Below are 14,706 nucleotides of genomic sequence, written 5' to 3'. Positions count from 1 at the left end.
GACGCTCTAGGCCGTAGGTCGATGATCGATTTTGTAATCGTATCACCAGACCTGCGACCATATGTTCTGGACACTCGGGTAAAGAGAGGGGCTGAGCTGTCAACTGATCACCACCTGGTGGTGAGTTGGATCAGGTGGCGGGGGAGGACGCTGGACAGACCTGGTGCACCTAAACGTGTAGTGAGGGTGTGCTGGGAACGACTAGCAGAGGCCCCCGTCCGCGAGATCTTCAACGCACACCTCCGGCAGAGCTTCAACAGCATTCCGAGGGAGGCGGGGGACATCGAGTCCGAATGGACCATGTTCAGCGCCTCCATTGCCGAAGCTGCTGCATTGAGCTGCGGCCGCAAGGTGGTTGGTGCCTGCCGTGGTGGTAATCCCCGAACCAAATGGTGGACACCAGAGGTGAAGGGAGCCACCAGGCTGAAGAAGGAGTCCTATCGGGCTTGGTTAGCCTGTGGGACTCCGGAGGCAGCCGACAGGTATCGACAGGCCAAGCGGAATGCGGCTCGGGCAGTGGCTGAAGCAAAAACTCGGGTGTGGGAGGAGTTCGGAGAGGCCATGGAAAAAGACTTTCGGACTGCCTCGAAGAGGTTCTGGCAAACCGTCAGGCGTCTCAGGAGGGGAAAGCGGTGCTCTACCTGCACTGTGTATAGTGCTGGCGGAGCGCTGCTGACGTCGACTGAGAAAATTGTCAGGCGGTGGAAGGAATACTTCGAGGACCTCCTTAATCCCACTGACGCGTCTTCCAAGGAGGAAGCAGAGTCTGGGGATGAGGGGAATGACCCGCCAATTTCTGGGGGCGAGGTCACTGAGGCAGTTAAACAACTCCTTGGTGGCAGAGCCCCTGGTGTTGATGAGGTCCGCCCCGAGTTCCTGAAGGCTCTGGACGTTGTAGGGCTGTCCTGGCTGACACGCCTCTGCAATGTTGCGTGGAGATCAGGGGCAGTACCCGTGGATTGGCAGACCGGGGTGGTGGTCCCCATCTTTAAGAAGGGGGACCGGAGGGTGTGTTCCAACTACAGGGGGATCACACTCCTCAGCCTCCCCGGGAAAGTCTATGCCAGGGTGCTGGAAAGGAGAGTTCGTCCGCTAGTCGAACCTCTGATACAGGAGGAACAATGCGGTTTTCGTCCTGGTCGCGGAACACTGGACCAGCTCTTCATCCTCTCGAGGATACTTGAGGGTGCATGGGAGTTTGCCCAACCAGTCTACATGTGTTTTGTGGACTTGGAGAAGGCATTCAACCGTGTCCCTCGGGGTGTCCTGTGGGAGGTGTTGCGGGAGTATGGGGTGTCTGGCCCATTGCTACGGGCCATTCGATCCCTATACAACCGTTGCAAGAGCTTGGTTCGCATTGCCGGCAATAAGTCGGACTCGTTCCCGGTGGGTGATGGGCTCCGCCAGGGCTGCCCTTTGTCACCGGTTCTGTTCATAATTTTTATGGACAGGATTTCTAGGCGCAGCCAAGTGGCGGAGGGCTTTCGCTTTGGTGGCCTCAGGATCCCATCTCTGATTTTTGCGGATGATGTGGTTCTGTTGGCTTCATCGGGTGAGGGCCTCCAGCTCGCACTCGAGCGGTTCGCAGCCGAGTGTGACGCAGCGGGAATGAGGATCAGCACCTCCAAATCTGAGGCCATGGTTCTCAGCCGGAAAAGGGTGGAGTGCCCACTCCGGGTCGGGGATGAGGTCCTGCCCCAAGTGGAGGAGTTCAAGTATCTCGGGGTCTTGTTCGCGAGTGATGGGAGAAGGGAGCCGGAGATCGACAGACGGATTGGGGCTGCAGCTGCAGTAATGCAGACGCTGCACCGGTCCGTCGTGGTGAAGAGGGAGCTGAGTGTAAAAGCGAAGCTCTCAATTTACCGGTCGATCTACGTCCCTACCCTCACCTATGGCCACGAGCTGTGGGTAGTGACCGAAAGGACAAGATCGCGGATACAAGCGGCGGAAATGAGCTTCCTCCGAAGGGTGGCTGGCATCTCCCTTAGAGATAGGGTGAGAAGTTCGGCCATCCGGGAGGGGCTCAGAGTAGAGCCGCTGCTGCTCCACATCGAAAGGAGCCAGCTGAGGTGGTTTGGGCATCTGGTAAGGATGCCCCCTGGGTGCCTCCTGGGTGAGGTGTTCCAGGCATGTCCCACCGGGAGGAGGCCCCGGGGCAGACCCAGGACACGCTGGAGAGATTATATCTCTCGGCTGGCCTGGGAACGCCTTGGTGTTCCCCCGGATGAGCTGGAGGAGGTGGCTGGGGAGAGGGAGGTCTGGGCCTCTTTGCTTAGGCTGCTGCCCCCGCGACCCGGCCCCGGATAAAGCGGATGAAGATGGATGGATGGATCATCTTGTCTTTATTTTTAGTTAGCACATACCTTAAACACTTAAAGCTGTAAGCTAATGATAGTTATATAAGAGCAGATGCTGCTGGTGCAATAAGCTGTAGTTTTACGTCCAATGGATGATGATCTGATTAGTCGACTATCAAAATAATGGCTTGTGGCAGCCCTAATGAGTAAAGACTGGACGTCTTATGAGTCGCTGTTAATTATGAATAGCTTTTCTCAGTCATTAGCACAAATTTAAAGAGGACATAAAATGACAATTTAACAAGTTTTATAAATAATTACTATTGTTGGAATTTCTTTTGTGAAAAACTGGGATTTAAATTGATTACTTGTTAAATTATAATTGATTTTTGTGTAATAGAAACTTTCTGGCTCAGTGACCACATCACAGAAGACGAGGCTGGCAGGCATTTCAACAACATACCGAGACACCTTTTATATACTTTCCAGTCGAGCAGGAGGAGAGAAAGAGTTAGCTCGGAGGAACTGGGTATTCAGAGGGGTTGGGCAGCATCACCTAGTGCAGGTGTGGACAGTGCATGGAAATGCCGATGAGCTGTCAGGGTACTGGTGTGGATCACATGCTTGGAGATCCGCCCATTCCCCCATGACCGACATTTCCCAGATGTTCTGCTGCTGATGTTGGAAATGGACATGCATCAGCAGCAGGTACGCTAACAATAACTAACGGTAGCTTGTTAGCATCTAAAATGTGACAAAATGATGTCTGAAACTTGAAACTTTATAATTTAAGTATGTCACTAATTCTAAGTTGCCATATACACTATCACTGCTTGGATAATAAAAACCTGCTAGTTTGCTAACTAGCAGTAGTTCTGAGGTATGGCTGAGATATGGTACAAAAAGCATAAAATCATAGATGTTCTACAAAAACTAGCCTTGACTTATTTATGACTTTGACCCTGTGGTTAAACGAGGCTAACTGCACAGACAGGCTAACCTAAAGTGCTCCTACAAACCCCAGCGTTGTGGCTAGCTATCACTTTTGTGCAGCTAGCCAATAATGAGGAATCACTCGCTGCTTAAGTGGTAAAGAGAGCAGATGGACTGTGTTTCCTTGGTTTTTACCTCTATTAAATTAATTGCTGCAGCGATGACTATGGCCAAGTCCTGGAATATCGACATCTATATAGTTATCTGGATATTTGCTGAGATCTCTGCTCTGTAGCCTGCCACATCTGTCCCAGATGTGAAGTATACTTTAGCTTCAAATCAAAACTTTGTGTTATTTCCATTCAGTCACTGCTTTAAGTGACGTATACATCAAATGAAACCAGTAGAATGAAACCAGCACAGAATACCAGATTATTACTTTTGTTGTCATCCTTGTGTCTGATTGGTGCACAGTGTTAACCAGCAGTGTTTGACAAATCAGCAAATCTAATCTGATCATTTATCTGAAGCCCTGTCATAGCTGGTGAATGACTTCAGTGCTACATTTGTCCTGAACGCACTGTTGTACTGTACACAGGGTAAAGTTCATTTAATATTTATATGGATTTTGGTTTGTTTAGAAACAGCTCTCATATTAATCAGTTTAATTACACAACAACAAACATTTATAATGTTTTCTTTCTTCTAATTCGCTCCAGTTTAATAAAGACCAAACATTAAATCAGCAGTTGCTCGCTCTGCCTTTATTTAAGCATTTCCTGTGTTACATAACTACAGTTCATCCTTGTTTATGGAGAATAAACTACCTCTGGAGGCTGTTGAATGAGCGAAGGTTTGATCCTGGTAGGTTTTCTTTTCACTGGCTGGTAGTTTGGAGCTGACTGACTGCTGAGTCTGGTCGACTGAAATCAGCAGCTGCTGCTGTCCCTGAATACCCTCCAACCCACCCAGCTCTGCTTCTGCACCCACCACCTCCAGTCTGTATCTCTATATTTACCCGGGGTGGCGTGCCTGAGGCCCCGCCACCGACAGAAATGTATGACGCCTATAATGTGGCGGGTTTATTTTCATATGGCGAGCAGTGACCTCTGACTTCTGCACACCAGGAGAATTTGGTTAGACAGTCGACGCTCCTGTGAGGCGGGGGTGCAGCGATAGCGGGAGCTGAAAGTACGACTTTCATATCCAACATCTGTGTTTGTTTTCAAACCACAAACTCCCACATCATTGATGCACGTAAACACTCTGTGACCACGCTCTGTCGTTTGAACACTATTACACTGAGATACGCACGACTCTGGCAGCTTCACTTAATGACTAATTAAATCTGATAGGTGAGCACAAAATACCGTGAGCCAAGTTCACTTTTCATGTGCTGCAGCCTGGTGGTCGTGCCAGATGCTGCTGCACAGATATTAGAAAGTAAAGTCATCACAGTCCAGCTTTTACCGCCATTACTGTCTTTGTATCAGGAGAACATGAGGAAGATCCTGAAGATTTGTAGACTCAGCTTCTTCACACCTGCCTCATGCCTTCATCTGTCTCCTGACCCTAATCATTTTGACATTTATCAAATTATGAATTTATTCTAGGGGCAGGGTTTTTATTTTTTCAAAATACTAAAATACCCGTGTGTGTGTGTGTGTGTGTGGATAGGGCCAGAGAGTCTAATTATTAGTGAAAATAACATCAGCCTGTTACAACCGGTCGCAGCAGATGGCCCCACCCCTCCCTGAGCCTGGTTCAATATACAATATAAAGTACCTTGAGGCGACTGTTGTTGTGATTTAGAATAGAATTAGAATAGAATTCAACTTTATTGTCATTGCACATGCACAGGTACAGGGCAACGAAATGCAGTTTGCATCCATCCAGAAGTGCTTTAGTGATATAGATATATTACAATATATATTAGCAGTAATATAGATATGTAAGTATGTTACAGAAATGGGTCTATTATGGTATGTTATAATGTACACGGTATGAAGTATGTTATGAATATTCTATAACTATAAGTATGTACAGGCTGTAGTGAGTACAAGCTATGTACAGGCTATGAACAGGATATAAATAATAAATTTGGCGCTGTATAATAGATGGATGGTGTTTCCGGGTCTTAAAGTTAACCTGCATTCTTTTTATGTGCCAGCAGGGGGCGACTCTTTTCATCCCTAAAAACAGGTGGTTGAACACAAGTCTGTAGGCTCCGCTAGCTACGCTCAGCTGTTTTGGGTACGGGTGGGATGAAACGCTTCAGACCACGGTGTGTAACTGAGTGTAAACACAAAAAATATTTTATTTTATGTGCTGGAATGTGCAGAAAATAGGTTTAAATGTTAAACTAATTTCTTCCAGTCAGAGAATGTTGCATATAATTAAATTTTTGCTTGATGCATAAAGTTAAAAGATTAAAACTAATAAAACAAGTTTTAAAAAGAGACTTTTCCATTTGATTACATTTTGTATGATGATTATGCAGAAAAAGTAGAATTGGGCTGAAAGATCTATCACTTTATCACCTATTCAGGTTGTAAATCGTGTTTTTAAAAAGTAACTAAGTAATTAATTACTTTTGAAAATAAGTAATCAGTAAAGTAACAGGATTACTTTTTTGGGGAAGTAATCAGTAATTAGTTACTGATTACTTTTTTCAAGTAACTTGACCAACACTGCTTATAAATACATTGAAATTTAAACTCTAAACAGAGTTATTGAATCAAAAGCTGTTCTGACTTTCATATGAGGTTTAACAGAGACGAGCTGGAAGCTGATGAAGGGGCAGAGATGGTGTATAATGTGTAATTTTAGTGTTCAGTATGAAATGAGGACATCGTGTCTGTACAGGAAAAACAAAACTGTCTCTGGTCTCCAGCGACTGATGATGAAGGTCATCTCAACACTCAGTTTAAAAAACATCATTAATTCATCACAGGGCGTCGAGTGCGCCGTAACACGAGAGCATCAGTCACGAGAAGACGCAGAAATCGAAGAGAAAGCTCACAGGACACTCAATCAAATCCACAGCACTCTGGTGTACATTAAAAAAACGTTTTTTTTATTTCGTCAGAGACCAAAAATAGCCTCGCCGAGTCTACATGCAGAATATAACATGTCAAACACATTCTAGTCACATTTAGAGAAGTCACGGCTGCGATGGTCGACAACAAGTAGAAACACTCAGCAGAGGGCTGGGGGGAGGGGCTGACCTACAACCTGTAAATGTAGACTAAGACGGTACAGAAAACGTCAAATCAGAAACATACAGAGAAGAAAACAAACCTCCCTGGACCTGGGCACAGCCTCGGGGGCGTGGTCGTGAAATCTGGCGGCATCACCTGCTCATGTCTCACCTTTACCAGCAAATACAGTAAATTATTTACAGTTATTCAGTCGTTTTTGTGTATTAGCTGAACAAAGGACTGTTTGGTCTCAGTGGATGCTGTGAGTTCGCTGCTGGTGGATGGTTTCTGAATTAAACTTTAGAAGTAAATCAGCTGACACTCGTGTTTGGATTAAATACATGAGGATATTTTTCTTGTGTTGTATTCCCACAGACAAACTCTTGGACCAACTTCAACTTTAAATACAGAGTAAATGAATCTGACCTTAAGAAAGTTGGCGACTTGGTGAAAAACAGATTTAAGGATTTTCTGGCCTCTTGAATTATTACAACACGACTTAAAATTAGTGCTGTTGGCATTAACCTCGTTAAAATGACGTTGACGCCACAAGGTGGCAAATCTCCATTAGCGAGTTAACGAGGGTCGCCCCGTGCGAGCGGCTGCACAGCGTCGATGCACAAGTTAGCTTGTTAATGCGTTAGCCAGTGTTGCCAACTCCTCAGTAAGGAAAATCGCTATTGGTTGTCCTAAAAGTCGCTAGAAGTCGCTAAATGACGTCATCACCTAATTTGCATAATTGGTCATGCTAATGTAATTGTAACCTACGTTGTTGGAGAGAGAAATAACATCGTGGACGAGACATAAAGTGAGTAAAAAATGTCCTAAATGCATTTAGAGTTTATTTAGAACTACAAATTAAATTTATTTTAGCAATTATTGTTTTTTTAATGTCACAATTCCAACCCTGCTCCTTTACCCGGGCTTGGACCGGCAAAAGTGACCCGAAATAGGCACTCTGGTGGAGTTACTTTGTGTGTGTGTGTGTTTATAAGTAGTTTTAAACCTTGTGATCCACAAAACAGCATAAGAGTAAAAGAAGAACTGACTGCGTTACAGCACCCGCTGCTTGTTGAGAGTAAAAGCCATACGCGCTTTCACGTCTTTTTTTGGGTCTGAAAACTCGCTAAATACAGCGACAAAGTCGCTAAGTTGGCAACACTGGCGTTAGCGCCGTGCAGCCCCTCGAATGGGGCTGTCACTACCCGATCCGTACCGGAAACCCGATCGGTACCCCGCATGCGCGAAAGGTGTCTACTTCCGGTCGAAGCGTTTTACGATAGTTACAGGTCAGAGTATCTGTTAAGATGTTAAGAATAACAAGTATCTCTTAACATGTTTCCGATAATGAAATATAATATAGACAAAAAAACAAAAAAATAAAAAGATAGTGACGGATCAGGACTCCCCGATCCTTACTGCGCATGTGCAGGGGTTTTCTTCTTCTTCTGTTCGTTTAATGGCAGTTTACTCCCCAGTGTACGAGGATACTGCCACCAGCGAATGAACCCTATTGTAAACTGAATTAGCGTCATTACAAACGTGTGTTAAATTTGATTTAGTGATAGTCGAGTGTGTTTATGCTCGTCTGTGAGGAGAGGATTGACTGGAATAGTGATGATGATGTCCGCTATCACTGTTAATTGTCAGTAAACACTTAATCTGGCTGCTGAATCTACACGTGAGATATTACAAAGTCTGTATTATTAACTCTGTCATTAGGCGCCATTCTTCTTATTTTACGGCGCTGTTGTTCAATCGGGGAACGCTCTCTGTTGAGGAGAAAAGCATGAATATGTTTGTAAACGAATTATCCATAGTTTAAATGTCCCAGTAGTCGAAAAGGAGGCAGAGCTGTTGAGAAATGCTAGGAGCTAACTGGGCGCTAACCGTATCATTCATATATATATCACATATATCATCATATATTGAATGTCGCAATGTTGGCAAAGAGAGGAAGTGACGTAAGATTTGCGCATGCGGGGTACCGATCGGGTTTCCGGTACGGATTGGGTAGCAACAGGGGCGATCCGCGTTAACTCGCTAATGGAGATTTGCCTCCTTATGGCGTTAGCGTCATTTTAACGACATTAACGCCGACAGCACTTAAAATGAAATGTTGCACCTTCAGAAATGTGTTAAAGTTCATGACATCCTTCAAATTTAACACAATTTGAAATGAAATGTGGATGTTGTGACAAACAAAAACACAAAGCCGGACTCGGAGTCGCACAGGCTGCGTGACGGTCAGGGACACGAGGAACGACACAGAACTCATTCACCAGATGATCCCACGGAAACGTCGCGTGATTGCTGTCGGAGCAAACCTCACATGTGTTTTCTTGTCGTACGTTGCATTCACAAAAGAAATGACACCAAATCAGCTCCAACTGCTCTTTTCATGGTATCGCCTCTTACGCCTTGATTACAGTCTGTTGTGGACTCGCACAGCCGGAGACGGCGCGGCCGACTCGTCAGTCCAGTCATTTTCTGCATTTCCACCACCTGGTGTGCAAACGTAGTTGGTGCATCGGAAACAGAAACTTGCAGGCACGAGATGACGTTTACGTCACTCCGACTCTAGCAGACGGGCAAAGCTTTAACATTAACCGGTGTGCTGGCGACCCGCTCGGGGCTGTTTTAGCCACGAGCACGCTCTCAGAATCTAGACGATGCAGAACAAAAAGACGAGGCTTGGATTATTTATTAGGATTACGATACTGATCAGATTTTTCCTCCTTATACGCCGAAAGTTGACTGTGTTTGTGTGAATAACGTAAGGCCAAATGACGCCATGAGACGCACATGTTCATACCAGAGAACAGAACGCTGTATTATTACTGTTATTTTTTCTCGTGGGATCGTCTGTGCTTGGAATGTTTTGCTGAGGGGAAAACACAAACCAGAAAACAAAATTATTCCCTCACATCCAGAGAAAATCCTTGATCGAAGCAACCAAGACTTCTTCCGTGGAAATTACCATCAGCACGTCGACGTCGATTTGAAGTCCAGCCCTTCCTTTACAATCTTCCGTACAGCATTCATGTGTTCATGGCTTTACTGGTTTTACTTTCCTTTCATTAACGACGGCAGAAATGCTCGTTGTGTGTTTGCTTGTCTTCATAAAGCCAACATTTGATTCCCAGACAATGCACATTCCTTTTCAGGGAAAAACCCCCCAAACCAACCCCGACTAACGGCTTCGTCCTCCATTCGTCAGTCCAACTTTTAATCGTGCCATCGAAGGAGGAGGCGAGGAGGCATCGAGGCCGACAACTTTTCCTTTTAAAAAGTTAAAACTACACCACAGTACACAGTTATCACAAGTCATGCTAATATACATAAACTACAATTTCGAAGTTAACATAAAAACTTCCAGTAAAAGCTACTTTCAAGAAAAGAATCCTTCATGGTAAGAATAAATTATTAGCTTGTTTGAACACAGTGAAGTCTTTACATGGACCGAAGGGTGAGTGTAAACATATCTATGGTACCAGCTGGCCCCTCTCGCCTCTACAAAAAAGGACGGAAACAAAAAACACTGCATTTGGTAATCAGCTGCACGTTATTAGTAAAAAGCAGAAAACAAAGGGGCAAAGAAATCAAACTTTTCAATAAATAGCACATTCCAGAGGGGCAGATGAGACTCTGTCAGCCGGCTCGACAAAGATACCGCAAAGCATTCAACAAAACCTCGTAGCAGGAAAACTGAGACGGCGGACGTGGCGGCGATGCAAAGTGACAGCGGGTTGTGTTGAATCGGCTCCTTGAACTATTTGCGGCATTGGAGGAAAAAATGTAACGAAAAAATTTGATGCGCACAGATGCCATCCAAAATTAAAAGGAGGGAAAATAAGGCCCCTGAAATAAATATTCTTCTTTTAACAGTTTCCTAGGAGAAAAGGAAAACTCACTACACCTACTGTTAAAAAATGGTATATTCCCGCGCCGTAAGAAAACAATTATCAAAAAAGACTTCCGGCAGACACGGCTATACCATCCTGTTGTTAGTGTCCGAGGAAAAGTGTCCCAGATTTTGTTTTTGCCGGCGACCCCTGTTGTTCTTCGGGCATTTCCTGAAGACAAAGAGAGCAAGAAAGTCGGTGTTACAATTTGTGTCCGTTACTAAAATCTGATTTATATGCTGTGATTGAGTCAATCTCCCAATTTGGTGCTTTTTCTTTTTTAGGTTTTAGATCGGCCATTGTACAGTATTGTGCAAAAGTCTTGAACCACCACTTTTTTCTCTTTATATTTTCTTTCCAAGGAGTCAGACTCGTTAGCTAAAGTGGCCAAAAGTTCTCCAGGTTTTCTCTGCCTGACCATTTTCAGACAGACGACGTGTTTTTCTTTCTTTTTGTTTGTCGAGCATAAAAAGATCTCAACCAATGAACCAGCGTTGTGTCTGCAAATAACGGGCAATTTTGCAAAAAAACATTTTTAAATTGTATCTTCAAGGCAGCGTTTCACAAAACCTCATAATGTGTTCCAGTTTATTTAGTTCAACACATTTTGACAGATATAAAAGAGTATTTTTACACCAACAATGTGATTCCCAGAGAGCTATTTGCTGAACACATATATCTTGGCGTGGTGTGTTCTTAAGTTTATTATTATTATTATTATTCAAGACATGGACTGAAAATCAGTGACCACAGGTCTCATGACGGGACGAATGTTCAGTAGTGCAGAGTAGAGGTGGGAATCACCATACAGCCCACGATACGATATTATCACAATACTTAACGCACGATACGATATTATCGCAAATTTTTAAAAATATTTTGCGATATTCAGATTCTGTACATAAAGGTAAACTTTATCAATATTCATTTTCTCTAATATCAAAGTCTCACACTCAGTCTTTCTCTCATTTCAGTTTTATTGTTGACAAACTGAACGGTTTGTATTACAGTCTAGTCCAACTTAACTGAATCAACCATCTGGTACAATTATAGCTATTCTGAACTATGCAGTTTATGAAAACTATGCAGCCCCTTCAGCAACTGAAGAATTTGAAAGTAAATTAAAACAAAATATAATTTTACATTAAATAAAAAAGTTTTAAACTTAATTAAAATAAAACATGTCTTAAATTAAAATAAGTAAACTGTCATGTTTATTGCTGCCAAAAACAAGTTAAACACATTTGGACAGTGAAGGAATGTCAGGATTCTTGCTCAGAAAAAGGATCAACATGCTCTGAAGTCAGAGCACAAAAACCTTTTTTGTAACAAAATATCGATTTCTGCTGTCCCTGTATCCATACATTATTAACAAACAAAATATCACCATGCTACACAGTATCCATTTTCCCCCCACCCCTAGTGCAGAGGTGGTTCAGTGAGGGGAGCCATCTGTAAAACATGGTGGAGCCTCTGTTATGAAGCTGTACTTCATGCAGTCGTGTTGGAGATCGTCACAGCTGATGGTGTATTAATGCAGAAAGTTACCATCAGGTTTTTCATTAGCATGTAATGATCCCAATGATCCACACTGCCACTGCAGGAAAACCAACCACACTAAACATTGTACAAACTCTGTTTTTGCCTTATTTACTGTGACTTCATGTTTCATTCAACTCGCTGCATCTATTTTTCTAGTAAAGTATAAAATAATTAACACACTACTACTGCTATTACAGTGTTGTGGCTCCTGTGAAAGAAATGTCGCTCTTTTGATAAATAATGTAAGGACACAAAATCAAGCAGAAATGCTAAAGACTAAAATCTATTAACACTTTTTAAGAACTATGTCTATCTCAATTGCAGGAGTTAAATTATAGAACAGTCTAACAGAAGAAATAAAAGTAAAAACATAAACAAGTAAAATATAAAAACCTAATTTTAAATAAGTATAAGAATGAAGAAAACGGGGTTAACCCAGGACGGTGATGTTGCTGGTGGTGTGGTTCTTTTTTGGTTTGTTTGTTTTTCCATAACTTGTGAATCTGCAAATATACACCTTCTGTATTTTTCATATGAAAGAAACTGTGGTGGTTGCTTATTTCTTGTTTTTGATTTATGTATGTTTTGTTTTGTTTTGCTTTACTTTTGTTTCATATGTTGTTTGTTTAATTTAAGACTAAAGGAAAATTAAATGAATGAGAGGTAAAACTTGAGGGGGACAAATAAGTAAATACTTCTGCTCCTTTTCAAACACATAATGGATATTTTGTAATGATTGTGAAGCCACATGTTTGAAATGTTTGAAATAAAAATGAACTGAAGTATTTTAATGAGACGTAAAGACATAAATATTTGACAACTAAAACTTTAAACACTATTTTTTTCTTTTCACTTGAGTACCTTGTGATGCACATCACTACGGCAACAATGATGGCGATCTGCACGGCACCGATGATGGCAGCGATCAGGACGTAGTGCAGCTTCTGTCCACTGGGGACCACGTAGAGGATGTTGAAGTCCTGAGGCTCGTCACACTGAGGACCTTTGTATCCTGCGTCACATCTGAGTCGGACACACAACACGACTGTGATGTCACATGTTACACACTTTTTGTTTCATGATTTAAACTTTGACATTTCGTACTTTTACCACCACACTTCTGATGAAATCCACTAACTTTGACTCATTTTTATGTATTTATCTGAAACGTTTGCAGCAGAGGCAGCTACAAACCTGCAGGTGGCCATGTTGTACTTGTTGATCTCACATTTCCCGTGAACGCAGAAGCCGGAGAAGCTGTCGGCACACGGGATCGACATTCCCGGGTAGAAACCTTCTCCGTGATCCACAATCCTGGTGTCTGAAAGGACGAAACGAGAAATCAGAGACACGAGGTGAGAACAATAAAGAGATTTTTATTATTGATTCACATTTTATTACATATTGATTTATAGTTTCTGTATCAAACACAAATCTTTACCACAATGCTGATAATGATTTGTTAGATTTTCATTTTCTTTAGTTTCTTCACTTTTTTCTATATTTAACGGAACAAATCTTCTTCCATAGTTTGTTTTGTGATGTTTATTTGATTGAACTTGGCTGTTTTTCATATTTGGCCTAATCTGATCTCACAGCAGTTTGTGAAACAGTCACAACCTTTAATCTGTTGATGTGTTTCTGGACGGCGACCTTGAACACGGCGTTTAATCTTACAGGTCTACAAGTGTGAGTGATTTTCCATTTTAAAAGGCAAAAGCAGTTTGTATCAGGAGCTCGGAGGGATGGTGGTAGAGACCCACGATCACACACGTCACAGATTTTCACACATCGTTTAAACGCTTTATAAAGAGGCTCATAATCAGCAGCCTGTCACCTGGTTTGGCTCAAGTTACTGTGACAGGTTGAAGGACTACTGCATGTAAAACTGTTCAGTTAATACTAATTCATATCAGCTGATATAAGGACAAAAATGATGTAAATATGGTAAGAAAATGGTTAAGAGTTTATTATTTTTCATGTTATATTAATGGCTTTCATGTTACTTAAGAAAACTGCAATCTATACATCAGTGATTGGCTAGTAAGCCTTTTCTGGGATCGATTAGTAGTGTCTCTATTATCCACTAGGGGGCTTTCGCGCGTTCTCCTCACTGCAATAAACTACTGCATGAGAGACGCAAGTCATAATCACTCTCGTGATTCTTTTCCCCCTGTTTTCAGGGGTGTAACATTAAACGGTTTGTTTGGGGTTTGAAAAAGCCACGTTTATTTTAAAGCTTCGTTTGAGCCTCCCCACTGGCTCAACCGCAGATTTGTGCTTCTCACATAAAGATTCTGACATTTGTGTGAAATAAAGAGGAGACAATAGATTCACTAGATGATGATTTAAAGAGCTGAGACTGGGCTGCTGTGACAGTGATTTCCCATCTTTGGGATAAATAAAGCACATCTTACTTTATTTGATCTTATATCTTAATTTTGTAAAGATATATTTGGTCATTTGAACACACAGACACGTTTCAGTGAGTTTGACTGTGACGTCGCTCATCTTACATTCAATTAACGAACATTATTAATATAATAACAATATTCTGTTGTTTTTTAATGTTAAAGCTAAATTTGGTAAAAGCAGATCTACATTTTATGCTCCTAATAATAATAATAATAATAAATGAAGTGCCACAAACTGAGTCATCTCCTGAGCTGCAGCGCTGTGCGAGCGCATAAATCCTAATAAGACACAGACGTGTCTCTTCGTGCGATGATTCACTGCAGTCTTGGAGAAAAAGCTGACGAAGCAAACTGTGCTGCTCATTAAAGTGACGGAAACGTTATACACCAAATCCACATTAACATGAAGGAAGCT

At 42.5% G+C, this 14,706-nt stretch overlaps 1 protein-coding gene across 1 annotated transcript in view; it reads right to left on the bottom strand.

The window, feature by feature from the left end:
- Positions 1 to 8,987: 8,987 nt before the first annotated feature.
- tmeff1a (transmembrane protein with EGF-like and two follistatin-like domains 1a) overlaps positions 8,988 to 14,706 on the bottom strand; it is a 127,646-nt gene continuing 121,927 nt past the window's right edge. Inside the window, exons 8-10 of the mRNA XM_087831440.1 lie at positions 13,072 to 13,198; positions 12,739 to 12,900; positions 8,988 to 10,506 (exon numbers count right to left, since the gene is read on the bottom strand). Coding sequence (XP_087687566.1) covers positions 10,422 to 10,506; positions 12,739 to 12,900; positions 13,072 to 13,198 — 374 coding nt within the window. The 3' untranslated portion in view covers positions 8,988 to 10,421. The remainder of the gene's footprint in view (positions 10,507 to 12,738; positions 12,901 to 13,071; positions 13,199 to 14,706) is intronic.

The sequence above is a fragment of the Neolamprologus brichardi genome, chromosome 18, assembly GCF_056152115.1.
Source record: "Neolamprologus brichardi isolate AB-2024 chromosome 18, ASM5615211v1, whole genome shotgun sequence".
Taxonomy (NCBI): Eukaryota; Metazoa; Chordata; class Actinopteri; order Cichliformes; family Cichlidae; genus Neolamprologus; species Neolamprologus brichardi.
The sequence above is the reverse complement of the archived record's forward strand: the minus strand, read 5'-3'. Positions and strand labels throughout refer to the sequence as shown.